The sequence below is a fragment of the Pagrus pagrus genome (genome assembly GCF_965226575.1).
Source record: "Pagrus pagrus genome assembly, chromosome: 2".
Lineage (NCBI taxonomy): Eukaryota > Metazoa > Chordata > Actinopteri > Spariformes > Sparidae > Pagrus > Pagrus pagrus.
The window spans coordinates 1,319,931-1,347,004 of record NC_140186.1 but is presented as its reverse complement, the minus strand read 5'-3'; the positions used below and the strand labels follow the sequence as shown (position 1 = coordinate 1,347,004).

The window sequence follows — 27,074 nt, the reverse complement described above, 5'->3', positions numbered from 1 at the left end:
GAAAATCAAAGAACATTAAATAACCTGTGAAGAACTAATGAATGCATGTTGGAGCTGGCGGATATGAAACGATCTCGTGTTGACCTGAATGAACTGTGTTCTCCTGTTGTGTCCATCATGAAACAGAAACTCTTCACACGTCTCAAACTAAATCTTAAATGTCTAAATGTTGTAGCTTTCATTCACAGCTGGCTTCAAATAATTAACTTGGACAACAGAAATGTGTCAATAATAACTCAACATGAAGAACAATATCACTGCGGAGCACTATAGCACGTTAATACTGACAAGGCTGTTTTCCCTATCTGAAGAGTCCCGAGTCTGTCTTCAGTTTTATGACTGTCAAAAAAACGAAGATGAGAAGATGCTGCTGGTTCAGATTGTGAACCAACAATCTTCAGCTTGTCAGTGTGACAGAGAAACAGTGTGTGAGATCTTGTCTGTTCATACCTGAGAGTGTCCAGTCTCCAGTCTGGATCCTCGAGTCCAGCCGACAGCAGCTTCACTCCTGAGTCTCCTGGATGATTGTAGCTCAGGTCCAGCTCTCTCAGATGGGAGGGGTTGGATCTCAGAGCTGAGGCCAGAGAAGTACAGCCTTCCTTTGTGATCAGACAGCCCGACAGCCTGGACACACGCACGCACGCGCACGCACGCACGCGCACGCACACACGCACACACACACACACACACACACACACACACAAGAACAGAGGAAGTTGTTCACTGTACGAATTCAAATTCAATAACATTGACAGCAGATGTGATGTGAAATTAGACATATATTGAAAATGGAGTCAGATGCACTGGAAAAGCTCTGTAACCACATCACATAGTAATCCTACAAACTGCTTAAGCGAAGAAAAGATGCTGATGAGAGCAGCGAGACTGAATCTACCAGAAAGTTGTGGAATGAAAAACAAAACAAAAAGGGCTGTAAGATGCAACAACTCATGGAGCTGAGGGGCAACAAAAAGTAATTTGACAAAACTCTGTTTGACACCTGTTGTATTAAACATTGCATGCACAATTAATGAAAAAAAACATGGTGACATGGGGATTGATGAATACAACTTTACTGTAAATTTAACTAAATTATGTAATCTCCTAAGGGCACTGTATACCTTTTTGGAATAATACACAATGTCCAAAACGCATACAAATGTTTGACATACAGTATTTTAAGCAAATTCTAACATGTATGCCAAGCAACATTTGAGTGGTCATTTAACAGAAGATAAATCCTGACCTGAGAGTCTCCAGTTTACAGTGTGGACTCTTCAGTCCAACAGACAGCTGCTTCACTCCTGAATCCTGCAGGTCGTTGTTACTCAGGTCCAGCTCTCTCAGACTAGAGGACTGGGAGCTGAGAACTGAGGACAGAGCTTCACAGCTTCTCTCTGACAGATTACAGCCACTCAGCCTGAAGGAGAGTTAGTAACAAAGACAAACACTGATACTGTTTCTGTCATCCACAATACAAACTACATCACATTTCTGTAGGCACTTATTGTGTTGATGAGTCAAATCAAGGGTCTCAAGTGATGAATAGATTTTTAGAAAATGTGTCGTCTTTTTCATTACTAGGAACTCACAGCAATTTGTGAAATGTTCAAGGGGGTCAGCCATTCTAATTTTGTCAATTTCAGCAATTATATCCTCACGGTCAACTCCCAGTTCATGTCATCTTTGTGTTTTGTGTGTCAGGCAGGTAAATTATTTGCCTATGCACATTCATCTTATCTTTTAGTTTGCCAAAATATTGAAAGTTTTTACAGGAGAAAGTGAGACACATTAGGTATGTATGTGCAACTGAAGAGCTGAATGCAAATTCTCTGGTGTAACATGCTAAATCAGCAGTAACAACACTCTCTCTACTGTCTCCAGAAGTTAAAGCTGCCATATTGTCAACGATAATAAAGCTAAGAGTGCTCCGATCAGGATTTTTGGGGGAGATCACCAATCCTTCAGTTTGTTCGACCAACATCACCAATTGCTGGAAGCAGTAGCCCCATTCACACTGCCGTTTGCATGCGGCAATTCTCCGCATCTGCCCCTGTGTGAAAGTCTCAGATGCGGCAAGGGGTGTTAAACTGCAGTTCAGTGTTTACCACTGAATGTTTCTCTGAACTCTCAGTACTGATGTGTGTGTTTAGCTCCACTGTAAGCTTTTAGCTCTGTCAACTGTTACCTCTATTAGCTCTCATGCTGCAGGTGCTCGAAACAAACTGTGTCGCGTTGGACCCCCACTGGGGATGACAGAAAATGACTTATACTTGAGGTATCTGTGCAACAACACATTCTGTGCTATGATTTAACTGTGACAGGGTGTTCATCTTTGTGAGGGTTGAGGAAGGCGGCTGATGTTGAGAAGATATGTGAGTGTTAATTTGTGTTAATTTGTTTGGCTATTTGTTCAAATATCAAAAAAACCTTCTCCGGAATGACTCACCCACCTTTAAAAGAACTAACGTGGAACAGATTTTTTTCTTTTTCTCTTTCATGGCTGCATTAATGTGCAGAGGTACAATGAAACTAATTAAACAGTGTAATTTTTCAATTGATCAACTGATTGAAATCAAAAGCAAAGACATTCATTAGTTGACCCTACACGTGTGATATACTGTACAGCAGTTAGTATCTGCAGTTATCAGTTCACTTACAGAGCTTTGTTGGAGGCTTTGACCACTGGCAGCAGCCTCAGAAGAGCCTCCTCTGAAGCACAGTATTTCTTCAGGTCAAACACGTCCAGATCTTCTGATGACAGTAAGATGAAGACCAGAGCTGACCACTGAGCAGGAGACAGTTTATCTGTAGAGAGACTTCCTGATCTCAGGTACTGTTGGATCTCCTCCACTAGAGAACCATCATTCAGTTCATTCAGACAGTGGAACAGATTGATGCTTCTCTCTGGAGACAGATTCTCACTGATCTTCTTCTTGATGTACTTCACTGTCTCCTGATTGGTCTGTGAGATACTTCCTGTGTGTGTCATCAGACCTCGTAGGAGAGTCTGACTGGTCTCCAGTGACAGACCCAGGAGGAAGCGGAGGAACAGGTCCAGGTGTCCATTTGGACTCTGTAAGGCCTCGTCCACAGCACTCTGGTAGAGATGTGTTGGTTCAGGTTTGTCTCTGAATAGAAACACCCACCACCACCACCAGTTTTGTTTTCCTTCTGCCAGCAGATTGACTCCAGAGTTGATGAAAGTCAGATGGACATGAAGAGCAGCCAGAAACTCCTGAACACTCAGATGGACGAAGCAGAACACCTTGTCCTGGTACAGTCCTCTCTCCTCTGTAAAGATCTGTGTGAACACTCCTGAGTACACTGAGGCTGCTCTGATATCGATGCCACACTCTGTCAGGTCTGATTCATAGAAGATCAGGTTTCCTTTCTGCAGCTGATCAAAAGCCAGTTTTCCCAGAGACTCGATCATCTCCCTGCTCTCTGGAGTCCAGCGTCCATCTGTCTCAGGTCCTACATCATACTTGTCGTTCTTCACTTTGGACTGAACCACCAGGAAGTGGATGTACATCTCAGTCAGGGTCTTGGGCAGCTCTCCTCCCTCTCTGGTCTTCAACACATCCTCCAGAACTGTAGCAGTGATCCAGCAGAAGACTGGGATGTGGCACATGATGTGGAGGCTTTGTGATGTCTTGATGTGGGAGATGATTCTGCTGGCCTGCTTCTTCTTTCTGAATCTCTTCCTGAAGTACTCCTCCTTCTGTGGGTCAGTGAACCCTCTGACTTCTGTCACCACGTCAACAAAATCAGAATGAATCTGATTGGCTGCTGCAGGTCGTGTGGTTATCCAGAGGCGAGCAGAGGGAAGCAGATTTCTCTTGATGAGGTTTGACAGCAGCACATCCACTGAGGTGGACTTAGTCACATCAAAGTCTGTTTCTTTGTTTTTATTGGTCGAACAGTTCAGTTGAAGGCGGCTCTCATCCAGTCCATCCAAAACAAACACAAGTTTGAATTTACTTTTGTCATAGTTGGTGTTTCCTGATGACTGCAGAGTTGTAAAGATGTGATTCAGAGCCTCTTCCTTGATGTCTTTGGTCTCTCTGATACATTTATGGATCAGCTCGGTCAGACTTAACTTTTCATCCTTCCATAAGTTCAGCTGGCGGAAGGTAAAGGGGAATATGAGATGCACATCTTGATTGTTTTCTTTGTTAGTCCAGTCCAACACAAACTTCTGGACAAGAAATGTTTTGCCAATTCCTGCGATTCCATTGGTCAGCACTGTTCTTATGGATCTTTCTTTACCAGAGGGGGGTTTGAACATGTCACAGGGTTTAATTGATTCCTCTGTTGTTGGCTTCACCTCCATCTGAATGACCTCATGCTGTTTGTTGATGTTTACGTCACCCCCAGTTGTGATGTACAGCTCTGTGTAGATATCAACCAGAGGTTGCTCATCCTTCTTCTGTGCTAACCCCTCTTGTGCACAATTCAACCTATCCTCGAGGTTTGATTGAAGCATGTCTTGGTAATATGAGATGTGTTGTGGCTCTGGTACTGGAACAATCTCACCTGAGTGACAAATAGAAACAAAGGACAACTAAAATGCAGAATTTTGAATTTATAGTTGGAGCAAGATGTTTACGGAAACTATTCTAGCAGTATATTTGTAATTGTGTCTCAGTAAGGTCTTGTAGGCCCAGAATTGGACACCTTTAATGTCTTTCACTTCCTCTTGTTTTGGGGAATCACTTGATGATGTTTAAAGGGGACATATTATGCAAAACTCACTTTTTCCTTGCATTAGTATGTATATTTGCGTATCCGGAGTGCCTCCCCATCCCTTAAACATGAGTTTCGACAATATTCGACAAGTTTCGACAAGTCAATATTTTGTACCTGCCAGAGTCAGAGTATTAGTCTCTAAATGACCTGTTTGGCTCACACGGCTGGTGAACCACTGCTTGGCCGTGAACACGCAGAGGAGACGGTATGAAATGGTCTCAGTCATTCGCGGACGGTGAGCTACGTTACTTCATTATCATGTTGTGCTAAATGACAGTGTGTTAGATGCCCAAGAGTAACTTGGCAGTCGAACGACTTCCTGTGTATGTATGTGTGTTGCGTTAGCTGCTGGCATGAGAGACCAGACCTGAGAGCACCAAAACGTTATCTGCAGTAAAGCAATCACTACTTTGTTTTGGAGCTGGAGACAGGGGCTACCTGCTACATGTCTGCTGTGCTACTATCAGTTATATGCAGGCTTGGACACAGAAAAGTTGCTTTGCGTTGTGTATTGCTCGTTGCCATGGTCACGCGATGCCGTCCTCACGTCTTCCGCCCGGCTGGAAGAGGTGGGCGGCGAACGCAGTATCTTATTAGGATTAAAGGGAAAGGCACGCAAACCAGCCGCTTAGAGCAGGGCTGTGAAACTGGTGTGTAAAGAACCCTGCTGTGCTCAATCTTTCGTTTTTTTCAACCAAAGCATGTTACTAACATCCCATTTAGACATCAAGGAACCATGTCAACAAGCAGAAATGAGCATAATATGTCACCTTTAAATGCCAATTTCATTTAAACCACCTAAACTTACTTTACCAAGAAAGTAAAAGACATTAGCTCCTCATTTACTCCAGAAAGCACCTCCCCGAACCCTCACCTATGACAGCCTTACCTGCTTCAGCCCTCTCCTCTAAAAGATGCTCACACACTAGTGACATCTAACCGTGCCACCACCTGTTCCCCTAACCCGATTCACTCCTCCCTTTTCCAAGACATTTCGCACGACATCTTGCCTTACCTCACCACACTGATCAACTCCTCCCTCACTTCAGGCCTTATTTCAGCTCCTTTCAAGACAGCTACAGTAAAGCCACTCCTAAGGGAAATCACTCTGGACTCGGCTGACATCTGAAACTACAGACCTGTATCTCTTCTCTCGTTCCTCTCTAAAACCCTGGAACTATTACCAACTACAACCAAGTACTACCTTACTTTTAACTTTTCCAAACTAAAAACCAAACTTTGTCTTTCAGGGCTTCCATACATACCAGAGAATACAGCAGCTTTACCTTCACTCTGAGAGGTAGAAGGTCCTCTGTTCTCTGAAGGCTCTCCAACATCACCGACACTCGCTGACACTGAGAGAGAGGTGAAGACAGAGATTATGGCTGGTTGCACCAACAAGGATTCATTTAATCTAAGATCAAATCTAATCTGAGTTTAGTAAAACCAGGTTTAAAATGAGTTGAACCAGATTTTGAATTAGGCAGAGCTCTGTTGCAGTTAAACATGTTTATTTATGTGAACCATCAAACCTCCATCCTCTCCAATAACAATTATTGATGCTTCAACCTTTTCTCCTCATTATGAAATCAGACCTCTTTGTTTTTCTCTGCTGAAAACAATGAGCTTCTGTACTGAGAGGCCTGTTCCTTTACAAGTATTGTGTCGTCGACTCTCTTCGTCTGAAAATGATATTAAAATAAAGAAATGTGACTGACCTTCTGGTCCTGAGCTGTTGGCTGACAGACTCTGCACCAGGTCATTCCTCTTTATCTTCTCTAAAATCTTCTTGGTCACCTTCAGAGCTCCATCAAGTGTGAAGGTGTCCACCATCAGATCCACTGTGTCCCGTCTTTCTGCCCTCTCCAGCTTGGACTGTTTGATGGGTTGGTAGCCTTTCAGGATGTCAGGCTGCTTCAGATACCATTTGAAATCCTTGAATTCATCAACTTTTAGATCCTCCAGAGTGTTGAAAATGTCCTCTGGAGTCATTGTGGCTCCCTGCTGAAGACAGGCAGTGTTATCACCTGAAGGAAAACCAGCCAGGCTTCCAGCAGCTGGGAAACATCAGTGAAGACCGGTCTTAACTCTTGAGAAGCTGCTGCATTTATTATGTGACTCACTGCGACCTGCACTGACAACAGACACAACCTGCTAACCTTTTTATTCTCTGCTCTGCTCGCAGTCATCGTCTCTTTTCTGCCTCTCTCTCTTTTCTGACCACAATCTGCCTACGCACAGTGAGCACATGTTGATGATCACAACACAGAAACAAGATTTGTTTGAGAAAAGACTGCTGATAAAAAATATTCAACATCATCAATTCTTCATGTTACCTGTCAGAGATCTCACCTGTTAAAGTCCAGATGAGGTCAAACAGTTATTCTTCCTTCGTCTGCAGACTCTGACAGACGCTGCTGGTGTCTGTGTTCATCTGACCGACAGCCGTCACATCCTCATACCTTCAAATACAAGTCCAGACGCGTCAATGACGTGAGAGCAGAAACCCAGTGTGAGCTGTAGTGCTGCCAGTCAGCAGCAGGTGTCAGTGTTACAGAAGGTCTGTCAGTCAGCGCTCTGATGGGAGAGATTTCACAGCAGTTAGACACACTGACAGAGATCCAGAGTCCAAACTGCAGGAACAATGAAGCCCCGAAAAGAAGAAGTTTGCTCTGTTTTCATTCAGTAACAACACCATTAATGTTTGGTGGCTGAATTTAACATTTAAGTTCAACAGAGAATCTGGTCCCTGCCTCTCAACTAGTTTCTTACTAATAAAGACAGAAGTTGTGTCCAAATGAATTCACTGTTTCTACACAACTAAATCTTTCCTGAGGAGACAAACGGGTCGTTGAGTCCGACTGAACATTTTACAATTCACATGGAAAGGTGAAAACAATGAAGAGCCTTAGGACTGTTTCTCATATGGTCAACCACAAAACACATTAGTCTGTGGAAAAAAGTAGTTTCCTCCCAATATCAATCTGAATTAAGAGAGAAATTAGAAATATCTGACATTTAAGAGGGCTTTTATTTTGAAATTCTGCATCAGAACTTCCTGATATTACATGAGTGAGTCTCTGAGGTGGGGTGCTGTCATTCTGAAGTAAAATTAGTCTGTGGAAACAGGTAGTTTATTTTTAATGTCAACGTGAATTCATATGGAAATATTAACGTTTTTACTTTTAAGAGGGCTTTAATTTTGAAATTCCACATCAGAACTTCCTGGAATTACCTGGGTATAACTCTGACCTGGAGTACTATCAGTCTGAACTGAAATTAGTTTGTGGAAACAGGTAGTTTTCCTTTAACGTAAATCTGAATTTGAGGGAAATATTGAAGATAGTCGACCATTGAGTGGGCTTTTATTTTGAAATTCCTCATCAGAAGCTCCTGATATTGTGTTTATCTTTATATTGGACTAATTATTCACACAGATGAAATGCCATGGCCTCCATCTGCTAAGGCTTCAATGTGATCAGAATTAGGCTGGGAAAATGATTTATGTCAATAATCAATGGATGAATTCCTTAAAATGCTCAAGTGATTAATTAATTAACCTATCGTTTAATTAATTCAACAATTAATTAACAGACTGACTGACTGAAGTAATGTGAAATTGCAAATTGCGTTCATAGGTCCGTGCTTTTATTTTGAATTCTGTTCTCGGACCGCATTACCGTAATATGTAGTATATACAGGCACCACAAAATAACTGGGGGCTAGTTTGACCGTGGAGTTGAGGCGGGCTTGAACTCAGTCCGGTGCCGACCCGAACCGGCATCCTTAAATGTGTTTGCATTCATTTCCTCCGGTTCTTGTACTTGTATTGATCATTTACACGTCAAATCAATGATGTCATGTTACCGTGTGGCGAGCAATGAGCAATAATAACAGTAAGAAATAAACAATATAATGAAAAGGTAAGAAGAGCTCGAGCAGAAATACAAACAGAGTCGTATCAACATAAACAGTGTAATTATAAACAGTGTATTGTTATTATAAATAATTGCCCAGTTAGTGCAAACCAATCTGAGAAATGATCATCTAATAGTCCAGCTAATGCAACCAGCTGAAGTCCGTCACATCACAACTGCTTCCGAATAAAGCACGTGTCAGTCACAATAATATCGTGAATAGTTTAAGTAAGTCATGCTGGGCCTCATTGTTCTTATCTGCAAACACACAAATCACACATGAAGAATTAAAAACACACATTTACCTTTTTGTCTGCAGGCAGAAATCATGTGCGTGAGACAGGAAGTGAAACAGACTCTGAATCTGTGTTTAGCAGAAACACCCCAACTGCCTCTGAGGATCACACGCATCTTGTGCCAACGATGATTCACGCTTCACCAGGAAACACACGCACAGAGCTGCGGCCAGAGGCGGAGCAACACCACAGGGAGGAGGCTCAACGTCACACTCCAGAAATGAAACTTAAGTTAGTGAGCGTCAGCAGAGCTGCAGAGGGTCTGAGTTTTGTCTGAGGGGACATCAAGCTGAGCTCATCTGGTCTTTCTCTACAGCGGACTCACAACTGGTGAGTGCAGCCAGCAAACAGCACGAACACAAAACTCAGTTAAGTTCAACACATCTGTGGGTCTTTCCATGCCAACTAACCCAGGCCTCAGGACATTCACAAGCTCAAAAAGAGAATTAAATCACCCTGCAAAATCCTACAGCTGCACTCCAGATACTTTGAGTCATGATATGGTGACAAATTGGACTGTGGAGCTGAATTTGAGTGATTTTGTATTCTCGGCCTCTCCGTCGTCTTATTTTTCACTGGATTGTGTTGAAAACTGTCCTGAACATCCAGGAAACCCTGAGGATCATGTTGTTGTTTATATGATGATGTTATTAATATTACATATTATGATGTTTATAGTCATTAAATTAATAACAATGAATCGTTTCTTACCAACAAAGAATCTTTCATTTTCAAAACATTTGGAAAAAATCAAAACATTGCATCTTTATGAATAAATCAAAGATGTTATATTAGTCCATCATTTAATCGTTTGTTTTGTACTTTTCAGTGGCTGTATTCACATTCAGTGGTTTTAGTGCATCAGTAGATATTTGTACTGTGTTGTCTTCAAGGTTTTCTCTCTGTGATACCTGTTGAGCCTGTTTTTCATTGAGTTGAGGAAGTTATAGCATCTTTGTCTCTGTGGACAAAATAGCCATCTCAGTTCCTTACCTTAATACATGAATATATTATTTCACACTTTCAAACTTGTCTGAAGTATTTTCTGACATCATCAACTCAATTTTAACCCAGTCAAGTAAAAAGTAAGCTACAGGTGAGACTGAGAATAAAACACACAAAGAATCACAAGAATTATTGAATTTAGCTCCAAAGGCCAAATAAAAAAAAAAATCAAAGCTTAAGTATGTGAGTCCAGCCAAAGGTTTTTGTTTTAACATTATTATCATTACAAGTAAATCTATGACATGAACTTGGATGTCTTGGTGAGTAATGGAACTTATGAAACATCTTAAACAAAATGTTTTATAAAACTTTGTCTTCTGTCCTCAGAGTGTAAACATGTCTGCTGCCAGCAGTCTGCTGACTGAAGATCGGTTTCTGTGCTCCATCTGTCTGGATGTGTTCACTGATCCAGTCAGCACACCGTGTGGACACAACTTCTGCAAAAGCTGCCTCACCAAAAACTGGAGTATTAATTACAGGAGTCTGTGTCCCATGTGTAAAGAGGTTTTTACCACGAAGCCTGATCTGAAGGTCAACACTTTGCTCTGTGAGATGGTTTCTCAGTTCAGACAGTCAGCTCAACAGAAAGCCAGCAGCAGCAGCTCAGAGCAACAAGTGTCCAAACCAGGAGAAGTTCCCTGTGACGTCTGCACTGGAACCAAACTGAAGGCCCTGAAGTCCTGCCTGGTGTGTCTGGTCTCCTACTGTGAGACTCACCTGGAGCCTCATCTGACAGTGTCAGGCCTGAAAAGACATCAGCTGATCGACCCTGTGGAGAACCTCGAGGACAGGATGTGTCTGAAGCACGATAAACCTCTGGAGCTGTTCTGTAAGACCGACCAGACATGTGTCTGCACACACTGCCCTGCTTTAGACCACAAGATGCATGAAGTTGTTCCTCTGAAGGACGAATCTGAAGAAAAGAAGGCCGAGCTGGGGAAGACAGAGGCTGAAGTTCAGCAGATGATCCAGAGGAGACGACTGAAGATTCAGGAGATCAAACACTCAGTGAAGCTCAGTAAGGAAAATGCACACATGGAGGTAGCAGAAGGTGTTCGGGTCTTCACTTCTCTGAAGGAGTCAGTTGAAAGAGGCCTGAATGAGCTCATCGATGGAATACAGAAGAGCCAAAGAACAACACGGAAACAGGCAGACATCTTCATCAGAGAGCTGGAACAAGAAATCTTTGAGTTGAAGCAGAGAGGCACTGAGCTGGAGCAGCTTTCACACTCTGAAGACCACGTTCATCTTCTACAACGTTTCCCATCCCTGAAGGATGTCCCACCCACCAAGGACTGGACCGAAGTCAGCACCCGTCCTTCGTCATATGAGGGGACTGTGGTGAGAGCTTTGGTTCAGCTGGAGGAGACGCTCAGTAACAAGATGAAGAAACTGTTTGCCGAGTCAGAGCTGAGGAGGGTCCGGCAGTATGCAGTGGATCTGACTCTTGATCCTGACACAGCACATCCTGAACTTCTCCTGTCTGATGACGGGAAAACAGTGAAGCATGGTGATGTGAAGAAGAATCTCCCAGACAACCCAGACAGATTTTCTCATTATAATTTTGTTTTAGGAAATCAGAGTTTCTCTTCAGGCAGATTTTACTTTGAGGTTCAGGTTAAAAGAAAGACTAAGTGGAATCTAGGAGTCGCCAGAGAGTCGATCGACAGGAAGGGAGAGGTCAGAATGAGACCTGAGGAGGGTTACTGGTCTCTGTGGCTGAGGAATGGAAAGGAGTACAAGGCTCTGGCCGACCCTTCAGTCGGCCTCTCTCTGAAGTCTCGGCCTCAGAAGGTGGGGGTGTTTGTGGATTATGAGGAAGGTCTGGTCTCCTTCTATGACGTAGATGCTGCAGCTCTCATCTTCTCCTTTACTGGCTGCTGCTTCACTGAGAAACTCTTCCCATTCTTCAGTCCATGTAGGAATGACGGTGGTAGAAACTCCGCCCCCCTGATCATCCTTCCTGTCAATCAAACTATCTGACTTTTTTATGACCAGCAATTTATCGAACAATGAAGCGCTGCCAGCAACAGACGTCAGAGTATTCATACGTCATACTGCCACAGCAGACAATCCTGATGAAACCAAACGATGAGGGAGTGATTATGTTATTGTCATTGCGATTGTACAGCGCAAACTTGTGTTCATCTGAATATGATCGATCATTATACGTCATTGTGTCTCATGTGTCATAAAGCTTCAGGGTTCGAACATGTACAGAAAGAGTACAGTAGAAGCAACGTGGTGAGACGAAGGTTAGCCGACCCAAAAGATGGGGATTTATAAATTAGTGGTTTTGGAGCTGTTGTGAGATCCCAAACGAAGCCTTCAGATGCAGCTTCTGTTGCTCTGATGAGTAATTATTATGACATACTGAATCATTATGTTGACAGAGGTGTTGTGTATGATTTCTGAATAATGATTTGCTTATCAAAACGACGACTCAGCATCTTTTTATTCATAACATTGGTGGAAATTAACTTCCATGGATGAGATTGTAGTCATACTGTTCTTCTTTAAGAGTTTACATTTTGGGCAAGACAGTGTTGTTTAAAAACATTTTTAAATATGCATAAATTATATTTCAGCTTTTATAGTAATTCCCTTTTTGACCTTCATGTCTTTGACTTGTTATTCTGTCATGAGTTTATTTTTGATGTTTTATATAAAGCACTTTGGATGGCTGCTCGGCCTGTGTTTCATCGCCATGGTTATCAGATAACATTAAGTCTCAGCCTCGTTCCTCAGACAAAAAACAAATGTTGATATGTACTGTAGGTATATGAGATGCTGTGAAGGGAATAAAACATACCTTATGGTAAATTAAACTACCCTGCTGAACAGTTTGACTGCAATAAAATCTTCACAGAAGAAGAAACTGAGTGTTTTATTGAGTTTTCACAAGTCAGATGTGTTTCCCTCTTGTGGCCAGTAGAGGTCAGTATGACAGCACACATCAGAGGGAGGGGAGGTTGTGAAAAACATGAACACAGTGCACTCGCTTCAACTTCCTCTGATTCAGTGTAAGAAAGAAGAAGCTGGAACATTACAGGACAAATACTGATGTGTGTGGACTGACTAAGATTGTTTCAGGACTGAAGAGGGACTGATGTTTTCTGCAGCTGGGAACATTTTAAAGGTGGCTGCAGAAAAGCTCACACAGCAGGAAGAAGAAGGAAGAAGAAGAACAACAAGTCTCCCTTAAGATTGAACTCACCTTGTGCTGAATGTATATAACTATGATCATGTCTACACCTGGAGGAGGAAACACCACACAGGACAGATAATGAGTTGAGTTTGGACTGGCTGTAAGACCGTTTCAGAGCTGCAGTGGACTGAAAAGTGACCGTTGTTTCCTGCTAAGATATATCCTCGCATGTTGGACTGACTTTTATTTGAGATCGCCTTAAAAGATTTAACTCATCTAGTGCAAAATGTGTGCAACTGTCCTCATGTCTAAACCTGTAGGACCTCCCAGTCAGAGCTGCAGGAAGAGGTGGAGCTTCAACGTCACACAACAGAAATGAAACTTAACATTTCTCTGAGTTGAGTTGCAGCCAGCAGCAGTCAGAGTGTCTGTGTTTCTGTCTGCAGGAATATTAAACGGAGATCATCAGGTCTTTATCAACAACTGACTCAGACTCTGGTGAGTGCAGCTGATGATATTTACTGTGTTTCATCAAAACTTACAGCTGTAATCAAACAGGAAGTTAAACTCTCGTGTAACTGTGTGAAAGCAGACATTTTATATTACTTTGTCATCTGTCTTCAGAGTGTAAACATGTCTGCTGCCAGCTGTCTGCTGTCTGAAGATCAGTGAACACATCCAGACAGATGGAGCACAGACGTGCTCCATCTGTCTGGATGTGTTCACTGATCCTGTCTCCACATCATGTGGACACAACTTCTGCAAAACCTGCATCACTGAACACTGGAATAATAACGACCAGTACCTGTGTCCCATGTGTAAAGAGGTTTTCAACACAAGACCTCAGCTGCGAGTCAACACCTTCATCTCTGAGATGGTTGCTCAGTTCAGACAGTCAGCTCAACAGAAAGCCAGCAGCAGCAGCTCAGAGCAGCAAGTGTCCAAACCAGGAGAAGTTCCCTGTGACGTCTGCACTGGAACCAAACTGAAGGCCCTGAAGTCCTGCCTGGTGTGTCTGGTCTCCTACTGTGAGACTCACCTGGAGCCTCATCTGACAGCTTCAGGCCTGAAAAGACATCAGCTGATCGACCCTGTGGAGAACCTGGAAGAATGGATGTGTCCGAAGCACGATAAACCTCTGGAGCTGTTCTGTAAGACCGACCAGATGTGTGTCTGCGTTCTCTGTCCTGTTATAGACCACAAGACACATGAGTTTGTTCCTCTGAATGAGGAATATGAAGAAAAGAAGGCAGAGCTGGAGAAGACAGAGGCTGAAATTGAGCAGATGATCAAGAGGAGACGACTGAAGATTCAGGAGATCAACGACTCAGTGAAGCTCAGTAAGAACGATGCAGACAGAGAGATAGCAGAAGGTGTTCAGGTCTTCACTTCTCTGAAAGTAACTGTTGAGAGAAGTCAGGCCGAGCTCATCAAAACAATAGAAGAGAACCAGAAGAAGACAGAGAAACAGGCTGAAGACTTCATCAAAGAGCTGGAACAAGAAATCTCTGAGCTGATGAAGAGAAGGACTGAGGTGGAGAAGCTCTCACACTCTGAAGACCACCTCCATCTCCTCCAAAACTTTCCATCTCTGAGCCCTGCTCCACCCACCAAGGACTGGACAGAGGTCATCTTCCGTCCATCACATGAGGGGACTGTGGTGAGAGCTGTGTCTCAGCTGGAGGAGACACTCAGTAAAGAGATGAAGAAGCTGCTTGAAGCTGAGCTGAAGAGGGTCCAGCAGTATGCAGTGGATGTGACTCTCGATCCTGATACAGCACATCCTGAACTCTTCCTGTCTGATGATGGGAAACAAGTAAATCATAGTGATCGTAGTGATATCTGGGGTTTTACTGCAGACGATCCAAAGAGATTTTCTCCGTGTCTCTGTGTTTTAGCAAATCAGAGTTTCTCTTCAGGCAGATTTTACTTTGAGGTTCAGGTTGAAGGAAAGACTAATTGGACTTTAGGAGTGGCCCGAGAGTCGATCAACAGGAAGGGAAAAATCATAAGGAGTCCAGATAATGGTTACTGGACTATATGGTTGACAAATGGAAATGAGTACAGAGCTCCTTCAGTCAGTCTCTCTCTGAGGTCTCGGCCTCAGAAGGTGGGGGTGTTTGTGGATTATGAGGAGGGTCTGGTCTCCTTCTATGACGTAGATGCTGCAGCTCTTATCTTCTCCTTTACTGGCTGCTGCTTCACTGAGAAACTCTTCCCATTCTTTGGTCCTGGTCTTAATGATGGTGGTAAAAACTCTGCACCTCTGATCATCTCTCCTGTCAATCAAACTGAGTAGACTGATTCACTCTGTCATAAAGGCACATGTACATATTTCTGTACAATGTAAATGTGTTTGTCTTCTGATTATGAGTGTAGTGTATGTTGTTTTTTAAAGAAATCAAGAAGAGGTCGCACTGTTTGAAACAAAATTCACATTTAAATGAATCACTATTATAAATCTGTGCGTACTTTGTGTACAAACATTTGAAATTGTAAAGTAACTTGTGACTAAAGCTGTTCAATAAATAAATGTCATCAAAAGTACAAGAACTCCCTCTGAAACATGGTGGAGGAAATTTATAAAGTGGCATGAGAAGAAAATATTAAGATGAAGTACCTCATATTAATACTCAGATCTTTTACTTAAAGGAGCAGTCTGTAGATTAAAGGAGCAGTCTGTAGATTAGTTGAAGAAATGTCAATGATGCATCATGAGTTGAAACTCAACAAACTTTGTGGAACAACTACGGCAGTTTAAATAATTGGTGCCTTCTTGTTAAATCGGCATTAAATACAATAAATTACGATGTTTCTTTACTTATAAAAAATGTCAGTTTGTCGCGGCATCGCTGTAAGAGCGTCTGTTTTTCGTGTGCGTCTTACCTCCCAGCAGCTGTTTCAACTGATTTCACCATTTACACCACATTTTTTTTTAAAGAATACAACATACTGATGGTAAACGTGAAATTTTACAAATCCAGTAAACAGTCACTAATATTGGTCACTTATTTGACGAACACAGTGGAGAAAGTCACCAGACTCCCTTAAAAAAAACAACACTTTTAAGACTTGTTGCGTTAGCAGACACTGTGTACACTATAAGAAACGCTGTATACAACACATCCCTAACTATTTAGGCCTTCTTGTTCATTCGGCCGTGACGTAAGAGTTTACATCCTTGTAACACAGCAAACAAAATGAACTTTTACTTTGAAATTTAGACTAGTTTCCTATTCGAAAAAGCTTATTTTGAAAGTCACATCCGGTCGCCGTGTTGTTTGTGTGACGCAGTTTGACGGCGCTGATGATGCTGAGGAGAGAGCATCCTCCGCCGCAGGGCTTCGCGCAGGCCGGCCGTGTGTTTGCTGGTGTGATGTCAGGAAGAGGAGTTTTATTAACATCACCACATGTTGTTTCATCGCCGTGAGTCCAGGCTGCTCCCGCCGATCTCCCGCTGCAGGCCGCCGGTCAAACCCTGAGCTCCGCGATGGTGGATTTGTCCGAGAGTGGTGCAGTGTCGCCCGGACACAACAGACACGGACAGGGCTCCGGCAACAACGGGAAGAAAACGTCGAAAAAGTCGCGAACGAGACGAGGCAAACGCGGGAGGAGGAGACGGAATAAAAAGAACAACAGGAACAACAAAACACCGCCACCGTATTTCCCTCCGGAGGTAGCTCCCGCTCTTTAGCCCGGGGATTAACGGGACGTCAGCCCGCTAAACTAGCCAGCTAGCTAGCGGTGCTGCAGCCGACCGTAGCTAGCTGCAGGCTCATCACTGACACACGCAGCTTCACCATCAATAAAGTCTGTAGCGTGTCGTGATAATGTTGTTCGTGTGCGTCACTCATACAGGAACTGTCACCGCCAGCGTCCGCTCTGCTGTCGTCTTGCGACAACGTCACACCAAACTGCACTCAAATATCTGACAATTAAGAACAATGTTGTCTCAATGTTTATGGTTCAAAGACCACAGAAGTTGCCTCAGTGTCTTATCTGAAAAATTAAAGCCTAATTAATAATTCGGCATATTGTTCAACAATAAGAAGCAGTGTTTTCTTGACTATTTTAGCTTCAAGCGTGCAGCGTTATTTTAAGGCTTCAAGCCACCGCTGATTTATGCTGGTGGAAGAAAACCAGGGGAACAGCCGTGTAAACAGACACTCAGGCAAAGCAGCTCAATGCCGAACAGAAAGGTTTATCCTCAAGATACAGGAACAGGTCAGAGTCAGGCTTTAGATGTTGATTTTCACTTCCTTTATCAAAATAAACTTTAAATTGCGAGAATAGTTAATGGAATTCGGTTGACATTTTCTGCTTGTCAGAAATGGGCGTGCATCAGGAGGAGGAGCTTCTAACTGCTCCCATGAGGGTCTGTGGTGTTTCTACAGTCAGTAACATCTGCAACATGTCTCCACTCACCATCACTCCATCATATGAGTTCAGTTTTATCTGTGTGTGTCCAGCACAGAGTCAGACAGAACCAGAACCAGACGGATAGTATACTCCAGTATATGTGGACAGAGAGACCACTATCTGTGTTTGTGTCAAGTCTTTTTTGACATTAGCCTGTCCTCCAGTGTCCTGATCTGTCTTCTCTGTCTCTGTTTCCAGGCTGAGGAAGGAAACATTGAGTATAAGGTAACCGACTCTTCATTTCCTGCTCCGGGTTTTCACAACACAAACTTCTACGTCAGATTTCTACTAGATTTCTATTTTGAGTCTTGAGATGATGTTTCTATGATCAGTGTTTTTAAAAAGTGTTGAACGTCCTTTACAAAGATACTCAAACTGTATTGTGGGGGTAAAAAATCTGCTCAACCATCTATTTTTTTCTGCTTATCCAGATTAAAGTCACGTTAACAGATAATTAATTATACAGAAATTGTTATGTTATTATTTATATATAAGTTTTTGACTTTATTATGAACCAGGTTCAAGGTGGAGTCTGATCAATGACAGTTATTGTGCTGTGTACATCTGCTTATCTACAGTATTGGATATGAATGTATTAGTGTTAATAACAATACACATATTTCAAGTTTACATCGAGTTTCATTTCAGTCAGGCCACAATATTAACAAAATATAATATAAGCAAACATTGTCCAGTTGTTTTTGTTGTCAAACATAACAATTAGACTGATAACGTTCAGGTTTTGATCTGTTGGATGGACGAAAAAGTAAAAACCTAATATTTTCCAGACAAACTGATGAAACTATCTTCTTTGTGTATATTCTGTGTTGAAACTGTTCTGTGGATGTTTTACCTGCTCCTCCATCATGTTTCTGTTGCTCCGTCTCCGTCGTTGTCGTAGCTGAAGCTGGTTAATCCCACTCAGTACCGCTTCGAGCACCTGGCCACGCAGCTGAAGTGGCGCCTGCAGGAGGGCCGCGGCGAGGCCGTCTATCAGATCGGAGTGGAGGACAACGGCCTGCTGGTCGGCCTGACCGAGGCCGACATGAAGGCCTCGCTGAAGACTTTGAAGAGGATGGCAGAGAAGTAGGTCACCTCGATTCAGAGTCTGGATCAGCACATCTGTAGAGTATAGACGTCTGTGTTTTTAATGAAGTTTGAAAGGTGTTGTGAGCCTTAGACAGACTTTGGGTCTCATTTAATGATATTTACATTTTCTTAAACCTTTTTCTGACTTTCTTCTGTGACGATACTTCGTGTTTGAACTCTCTTCACTGGACAAACTCGTTATTTGCTTGTTTGATTGTGAGATAAATGCCTGTAAAAGTGCCACAAAAGGCTGCGTGCTTCACTCCGTTAGTGGACGTCTACCTCAAAGATACTGCCACAGAGTAAAAACAAGAATCTTAGAAAACATTAAAACAATTGTCAGCAACGTGTCATCAGAGCGTCACTGTGGCAGAAATACAGAGTGTTTGAGATGAAGTTAGATACTAAAAAACATAAATGTTCAGATATCAGACTGATGGTGTTACACCTGCAGCAGGTGATGTTCTACTGTCAGGTGTTACAACACAAGATGATCCTGACTGAGACCTGCAGAAACACTCAGACGATAGTACGATAAAATCATGAAATTAAACAAAGGCCATCTGTAAGTGGAGATATGGTGAACAGAATATTAAATTAGCCTCAGTTATAAATGTCCTGCCTGCACGAGTACAGGATGAGTATCAGGATGAACGGACGAAGCTGTTATCTTCATGCGAGGGACCCTCTTCTTAAAGCCCTCCACTGTGATGCATTCGCTCCCTGTACTTCAGAGCAGTTTACCTGCGAGGGAAATCATTTCCTTTCTGTGTAAAGATGATGTGAATTTTAAAATGTTCAGTGAGCAAAACAAAAGAAAGAACTTTAAAAGCATCCGCTCTGTTCCACGTCAGTGAGATAACTGCAGAGACAAGAAACCATTTTCATAAAACACTGAAATAAACTGAAACCACTGTTGTGAAACTGCACTCAGCGGTGTGTCGTGAATCTGATCGGGTTTTTCTCTGTGTGTCATCAGAGTCGGTGCCGACATCACCCTCCTCAGGGAGCGGGAGGTGGACTACGACCCGGACAGGAACACCCGCAAGATCGCAGAAGTCCTGGTTCGGAAAGTTCCTGACGATCAGCAGGTGAGAGTCCGTCCTCCAGGTCCTGGTTCTGCTGCCGTCAGTTTGTCTGAATCAGTTGATGAGTTCATCACTGCAACTCTGTTATTTGTCTAATTACTAGTCAGAATATCTCATTAATATCAGTTTTATTTATTTAACTTATTACAGGTCAGAAACACCTTGTTTTTATTATTTTTAGATCATTTTTAAAGTAGAATTTCCCCAAAGATTTTGTTGTGTGTCCCGCCACAGCTAATATAAAGCTGAATGAATGTTTGCTGCCTTTTGTGTTGCAGCACGTAAACAACAAACCCCAGGACCAAACAGGACACGTAGCTCCAACACAAGCAGCAGGTCCATCACTTATCGTCAGTAATCGCTTAGTTTCTATATTTAATTATGTTTACGCTACATTGTCACTAGAAGAACTTGAATGCACCGTGTGAGGTGAGGCGACTGAACCCGGACATCATTTTAACGTCCTAACACAAACAAACCGCTCCAGACTTTGTTTGTGAATAGACAGAGATCACTTCATCGAAAGGGTCTTTGTGAGGTCGTTGTGGTCCAAACTCAAGTCTGACGGCTGTTTTCAGACCAAGAGAACAACAGAGAGTCTGAAGACAGTTAATAGCTCAGCGTGCCGGCAGCAGCAGGTGCCTATCAGAGATTATGATCCCTCTCCTCCCTCATGTTGTTTTGGACTGGGACAGTTCCTGGACCTGCGGGTGGCGGTTCTGGGGAACGTGGACTCGGGGAAGTCGACGCTGCTGGGCGTCCTGACGCAGGGCGAACTGGACAACGGCCGAGGCCGAGCGCGACTCAACCTCTTCAGACATCTGCACGAGATCCAGACGGGACGCACGTCCAGCATCAGCTTTGAGATCCTGGGCTTCAACAGCAAAGGAGAGGTGAGCGCCGACTACAGGGCTGTCTGTTAAAATATTCCCTTTTCCTCAATCTCAGTACTTTAAATTGACGATCAGCTGATGTCTCATCGGTCCAATCTGTTCAATATATTTCAAGATGTGAGATCTTTGAGACCGGTATCGATACGAACATTTGGGACTAGTAACGGTTTCTCATCGTGGGGCAGGTTGTGAACTACAGCGAGTCTCGGACGGCCGAGGAGATCTGTGAGAGCTCCTCTAAGATGATCACCTTCATCGATCTGGCCGGACACCACAAGTACCTGAAGACCACCATCTTCGGCCTCACCAGCTACTGCCCCGACTTCGCCATGCTGGTGGTGAGCGCCAACACCGGCATCGGTGAGCAGCAGCGTCACACACAAAGTTTAATGTATTAAACATGGAGTTTATGTTCAGTCTGTAGCTCTTTATTCTATATTATTACTTTCACCTTGCTCTGCTTCACCACTAGAGGTCAGAAGTGATCAGTGCTGAGTTGAGACAGTCTGAACTCCAGCTGTGACTGATGGACTTCACACTCTGTCTCTGTTTGACTTCTGTAACCGCTCTGTAATCATTTCAAATCTCAGAAGAAGAGAAAATGTCTTTATTCAGATTCCTGCCGTGCACACGAGGTACGGTCAGATGATTTAACAGTAAACAAATAAATAAACAACGAGCACTGAAACTGTTCAATAATAAAGGTTGAACAGAGTCACTGAATCTCTCCCAGGACCTGCCCAAGGGCTTCTGGGTAATGAAGTATTGTTTTTGATATCAGCGTACTCACGCTGTTCCTGCTCTCCCCCCGTTCAGCCGGTACGACCCGGGAGCACCTGGGCCTGGCCATGGCGCTCAAAGTTCCCATCTTCATCGTGGTCAGTAAAGTGGACCTGTGCTCTCGAGGCACCGTGGAGCGAACGGTCCGGCAGCTGGAGCGAGTCCTGAAGCAACCGGGCTGCAACAAGGTTCCCATGGTGGTGTCGAACCCTGACGACGCCGTGACGGCCGCACAGCAGTTCACTCAGTCTGCATGGTGAGTGAAATACTCAAGAGACAATCAACCAACAATAAGAGACACCTGTCAGTATGGTTAAAGTTTCCATGGTCTGTGTGTGTGTGTGTGTGTGTGTGTGTGTGTGTGTGTGTGTGTGTGTGTGTGTGTGTGCAGTATCACGCCCATCTTCACCCTGTCCAGTGTGTCTGGAGAGAGTCTGGACCTCCTCAAGGTGTTCCTGAACATCCTCCCTCCACTGAGCAACAGCAAGGAGCAGGAGGAGCTGATGCAGCAGCTCACCGAGTTCCAGGTGCACACACACACGCACGCACGCACACACACACACACACACACACACACACACACACACAAACATAGAAACACACAAGAAGGCACACGCACGTCATTTGCAAAACTGGCAAATTGTTAAAATTGTTCAAATCTCAGTCGTGATTTCCATTGTGTGTGTGTGTGTGTGTGTGTGTGTGTGTGTGTGCAGGTGGATGAGATCTACTCTGTTCCTGATGTTGGGACGGTGGTTGGAGGAACTCTGTACAGGTGAGATCAGGGAGAGTCCGGATCAGTCTATAACTATAAAGAGCGTTTACTTCTTAACGTCTGGACTCTGGGTGCATGCTCGATTCTGATTGGCTGCTGGGTGTCGATTGATTGATAAATGGAAACATCTGTTCTTAACGAATGAGCTGCAGCCTGTTTCTAAAACGAGTAACGAGTGAAGTCGTCCAGGTCGTCGTCCTCTGAGCTGAAATATCAACACTTTTAAACGTAAACTAATAAATCATCTATTCAGTCCGGCTTTCAGAGAGTGTCTTATAATTTTAAGGTTTTTATTTTTATACTTATTTTACTTTTATATCTATTTTATTTAATTTTACTTTTGTTATTATGAGATTTTATTCACTTTTTCAGAGTGAACTTTTACGTACAGTGTTTCATTTTATCATTATTTTCATTGCTTGTTTTTATCTTTTATTATTTAACTTTTCATTTCATCGCAGTTGTTGTGCATTAATCTCTAAACCTGTTTGTTTTCTTAATATCTCGTTCATTTTGATTTGTTTGTAGATTTATAAGGTTTCATCCTAAAACGCATGAAAATATAAATTAATGTGTTTAGTTTTTCTTTGGGGGATAACGTGCCTTTGAGTTTTGAGGTGTCCGTAATGAGGATGGACTCCACGTCGTCCACTAGTCCCTGATAAAGGACCCCTCCTCGGCCTTTATCCCCCACATGCAGTTTAGTTCAGTTAGCAGTCTGAGCGTTCTCTGTTGTGTAACTGCAGTAATGATACCGACTGTGTGTATTTCAGTGGAGTGTGCCGGGAGGGCGAGCGGCTGGTGGTCGGTCCGACTGACGAGGGCCGTTTCCTGCGCCTGAAGGTGGGCAGCATCCAGAGGAACCGCTCGGCCTGCAGGGTGCTGAGGGCCGGACAGGCCGCCACGCTGGCTCTGGGAAGCTTTGACCGCTCGCTGCTGCGTAAGGTCAGAGGTCACACGACCTAAAATGTCCACCCCTCAGAACAGACGTTGCATTTTATGCCTCCGAGATCTGACAGTATGAAAGCTGTCTCACAGTTTTTAGTCCGTACAGATTTGCTTTCTTTCCTGTGGAGAGAGAAAAGGTTTTTAAGAAACCTCTTCGACAGTACAAACATGCAGCCGGTGTCAGTGTGTGTCGGGCTCCAGACTGTTTGACTGTCGTCCTGAAAGTAATCCGCCCAGACTGAATTTAAAATGTCCCAAATTAAAATGTTGTTTCTTTCGGGAGCCGGCGTCGTCTTTCAGTTGTTCCCACTGAGGGAACTGGCCGAGACTATAATATTCACCGTATTTTGTCTCCTATGGATGATGTCATCACCCACATCCTCCTCGCTCTGATGTCCCGATGTCGAAGCAGGATCAGTGTCAATCAAGGTGTTGTTGTCATAGAGATGAGACGCAGTCCAGAGAAAAGCTCTGTGTGGACACGGGCCCTTCCTTTATCATCATCATCATCTGTATTCAAAGTACTTTTACCTCCAAACTGTGCTCATCATCACAAACTGTAATTTCTTTTCTTTAGACGTCTGTAACAGACTTAGTCTCAGGCCCTGACACGTGACGACGGTGGTTTCTGATTGGTTGTTGCAGGGTATGGTGATGGTCAGCCCCAAGATGAACCCGACCATCTGCTGTCAGTTTGAAGCCGCCATCGTCCTGCTCTTCCACGCCAAGACCTTTCGCCGGGGCTCACAGGTCACCGTGCACGTCGGCAACGTCCGGCAGACGGCCACCGTGGAGTGCCTTCACGGGAAGGTCAGTTATAGATCACAGGAAGCTTTTGATCAGGTCGCCATCTTGTGGCTGTTTGTGTGTAACGCCTCCTCTCTGCTGCAGGACGAGCTGCGTACAGGCGAGAGAGCCGTGGTCCGCTTCTGCTTCATCAAACACCCAGAGTACCTGCGGCTGGGCGCCAAGCTGCTCTTCAGGGAGGGCGTCACTAAAGGCATCGGCCACGTCACCCGCCTGCTGCCCCCCTCCCAGAACCACGACCAGAACCAGAACCACGACCAGAACCTGCAGGAGCACTAAAGACCTCCGTCATAAGAGGGTCGACAGATGTTGAGCTCCGTGAGAACTTTGACCGATCAGACGTCATCTGACCGGGTTTAATGTCCCGCCACATGTCGGCGTATTAATCCTCCTGTCATGGATCTATACTTCTGACCTCATTCGCCCCCGCTGTGATGTCAGAGAGTCCATCATCATCATCATCTTCATCATCTTGCTGCCAGCAGACATTCGTGTGTTGAGTTAAAGCTGGCTGACCTCAGTGGATTTAAGCCTGGACGGTTAATCTGATGCCGTGCCGCAGTTTGACAATTTAAGATGCTCGTTTTTCTCACGAGAAGACAGCAGGATTATTTTGAGGGATTTGAGGAACAGTCGTCGTGCGAGGAGCTGAGGAAGGACGACCTCTGCCGAACACGTCTCTACACACTCAGACTTATCGTGACGCGTGAGGAGGGGGGGGGTCATTTCAACAAGGAGTTTCTGAGGTGGATCTCATCAAACATTTAGGACCAGAACGCTGGTTTTGCATGTTTCCGCTCATAAACTTCAAAATGTTTTATAGCACTGCTGAGGTGTTTTCCATGAAGCACGGTGGCTGTTGAGGGTCAGTTTTTGTCAAAGTATGAGCCCTCCAATCAGCACCAAGTTATTGTAGGACTGAAGGAACAAAAAGTTGTAAAAATATTGTCTTAAACCCAAAAATATTCAGTTTACAATGATATAAAACATTGAAGCAGCATGGGAGGGTGTGAAAAAAGCATTTCACGATTGGAAGAAGAAGCCAGTTTTCTAAAACGCTGCTCTCTGACTACAAACTGCTCCAAAACAAATAATCACAGCACACTCTGCAGTCACATAACACGAGTTAAAGGTACAAATACTCGTCAGTGAAGAGCCAGCCAAGCTAGCTGGGCTGCTAACTGCTAGTGAAAAAACTGGCTTTTATGGCTCGCTAGCACCCAGCTTAGTTAGCATGTTAGCTCAGCAGCTGCGGGGGAGCTCATAAAGATGTGATGAATTCTGCTGTGCACAAGAGTTTGGACTGATCTGATTGGACCAAGTTATATTGTTTTAAATTTTTAATCGCAGTTTAAAAACGCAGCAGCTCGGTTCTGTTTTACTTCGTTCTTTTGCACTTTATTCACTTTTAATCATTATGACGAATCCGTTCTGATCTGGATCATCTGCAGACTCACAGCATCCACTTTTTCTCATGTGTTTTTTTTAAATTCACTCGTTATCTCCTCCCTCCATGCTGATGGAAAACCAGGTGAAGTCTCGTAGTCCACAGAACATTTCTGGAGCTTCACAGTAAAACAGTTACAGGACTCTGCTGAACACCTGAAGCAGCTGGAGATGATTTAAAATCTCCAGCTGCTTCAGGTGTTTAGCACGAATCATCATGGAGGGAGGAGACGATGACTGAATCTACATTTTTGGCTGAACTGTTCCTTTAATTAGCAGTCGAGTCAGATGTTGGTACGTTTTGTTTGTCGCTGCTCAGTTTTTGAGGTCGATGTATCGATGAAATATTAAAAGGACGCTTCGGTGACTCTTTGGGGGATTAAAACAATGTTTTTGTACAAAAATCGGTGGTTTTCTAACTCTCCGGCCTTACATTCAGTCTGTTGAGATTCATGTCTTCTGTTCGGATCTTTTACTCAAGTTGCTTTTAAACTGTTGAAGCCTCGTACATTCAAAATATCTGCATTTTACAGACTGACCTGAAGCAGTTGCATCTTCCAGTTTGTTCTGTCTGTTCCTGTTCAGTGGTGATATAAAAAGCTTCCTGCAGCTCAACATAACCTGCATGCTCTTTGACTGGCAGAAAAATATGTATCCAGTGTTGAAACAGTTTTTATTTTCATTTCTTTCGGAGGTTCTGTGCAATTGTAAACCTAAATATCGAATGTACTTTCCATGGATCCTGTGTAGCATTTGAAACTGCTTACTGTTCAAATGGAGTTACTGTTGACTTTGCACTTTGTATTCTGACTCTGCATGTGTGTTGATGCAGCGAGGAGGTCTGCCGAGACCTTCGCTGGCTGATTCTGCAGAACGCAGAAGACGTGGACGCCGTTCTGAGACGACCGTCTGACACAAACGCTTCAGCCGAACGTTCAAAGAGTGGATTTATCGGCTTGTTTTCTCCTGACCGTCCCTCTAGATAATAAATAAACTGTAACACCACGACTGAAATATGTTCCTGCTCTTACTTCTGATTACAACTTCTGCAGAAAGTGGAACATGAAGGAAGGTGGTTTTGTTTTTGTTAACCATCCTCCTCAGATACAGTATCATCTTCATATCAGCAGCAGACGGCCGGAGGAGGTCTGTGTGATCGATTCTAAAATAATTTAGGGATTTATATGAAAAATACTGAGTTTCTATCGGCGCTGTCACAATATTAATATCCAAAAGAATTATTGCAAAATCTAGAGAAAATTTGGAAAAAGGAAATTCCTCTTCTAAAACCACAACAGAAAAAATAAGAATTAAAGATATAATATGTAAGTATTTTGTTCAGACGTGTCTAAAAACGACTAGATGTTTAAACAATGTTCAAACCAGATCAAGCTTCAGGAGAGAAACATAAACTTTGAAACGTTACCTCGTCTGAGTCACAGACAGATTTCCATCAGCAGTGGAGGCTGTTTGCTGTCGACGCTGTGTCGTTCCTCTTCCAGGTGCTTCACTGGGTGGAGCCGAGCAAATGAGTTAACTGGGAACACCTGGCTGGTGTTTCTGGGTACTTCAGCCCACTGACGGTCAGTTATTTGTTTTGTGTATCGCACCAACAACATGCACCACACATCCACACACCTCTGTGTAGTGTTTCCCACAAATACACTTTACTTTGGCGGGACACCAGGTTGTTGGTGGACAGAAACAGACG

At 43.6% G+C, this 27,074-nt stretch overlaps 3 protein-coding genes across 3 annotated transcripts in view; 2 read left to right on the top strand and 1 right to left on the bottom strand.

Moving 5' to 3' along the window:
- Positions 1–27,074, bottom strand: part of LOC311271323 (uncharacterized protein) — a 207,725-nt gene that overhangs the window by 51,658 nt on the left and 128,993 nt on the right. Inside the window, exons 9-10 of the mRNA XM_084376939.1 lie at positions 1,247–1,420; positions 451–624 (exon numbers count right to left, since the gene is read on the bottom strand). Of these exons, the coding sequence (XP_084233065.1) occupies positions 451–624; positions 1,247–1,420 (348 nt within the window). The remainder of the gene's footprint in view (positions 1–450; positions 625–1,246; positions 1,421–27,074) is intronic.
- On the top strand, positions 9,078–16,020 carry LOC311270591 (uncharacterized protein). The gene is given in 5 exon segments (XM_084375558.1): positions 9,078–9,295; positions 10,298–11,948; positions 13,522–13,616; positions 13,743–13,786; positions 13,788–16,020. Coding segments are annotated over 4 exon segments (3,411 nt in total). The 5' UTR covers positions 9,078–9,295; positions 10,298–10,306; the 3' UTR covers positions 15,418–16,020.
- gtpbp2b (GTP binding protein 2b) lies at positions 16,231–26,371 on the top strand. The gene is made up of 12 exons (XM_084367599.1): positions 16,231–16,794; positions 17,736–17,762; positions 18,439–18,623; positions 19,606–19,717; positions 20,410–20,607; positions 20,793–20,967; positions 21,424–21,643; positions 21,779–21,914; positions 22,104–22,162; positions 22,936–23,107; positions 23,756–23,920; positions 24,002–26,371. Exons 1-12 carry the CDS (start codon positions 16,609–16,611, stop codon positions 24,194–24,196), a joined length of 1,830 nt encoding a protein of 609 aa, XP_084223725.1. The 5' UTR covers positions 16,231–16,608; the 3' UTR covers positions 24,197–26,371.

Excerpts from the sequence above, each read along its gene's own strand:
- gtpbp2b (XM_084367599.1), top strand. The coding sequence starts at position 16,609 with ATGGTGGATTTGTCCGAGAGTGGTGCAGTGTCGCCCGGACACAACAGA. Across the intron at positions 18,624-19,605 it reads TTGAAGAGGATGGCAGAGAA|AGTCGGTGCCGACATCACCC; the intron begins GTAGGTCACCTC and ends GTGTGTCATCAG. Across the intron at positions 20,968-21,423 it reads GAGCGCCAACACCGGCATCG|CCGGTACGACCCGGGAGCAC; the intron begins GTGAGCAGCAGC and ends CCCCCCGTTCAG.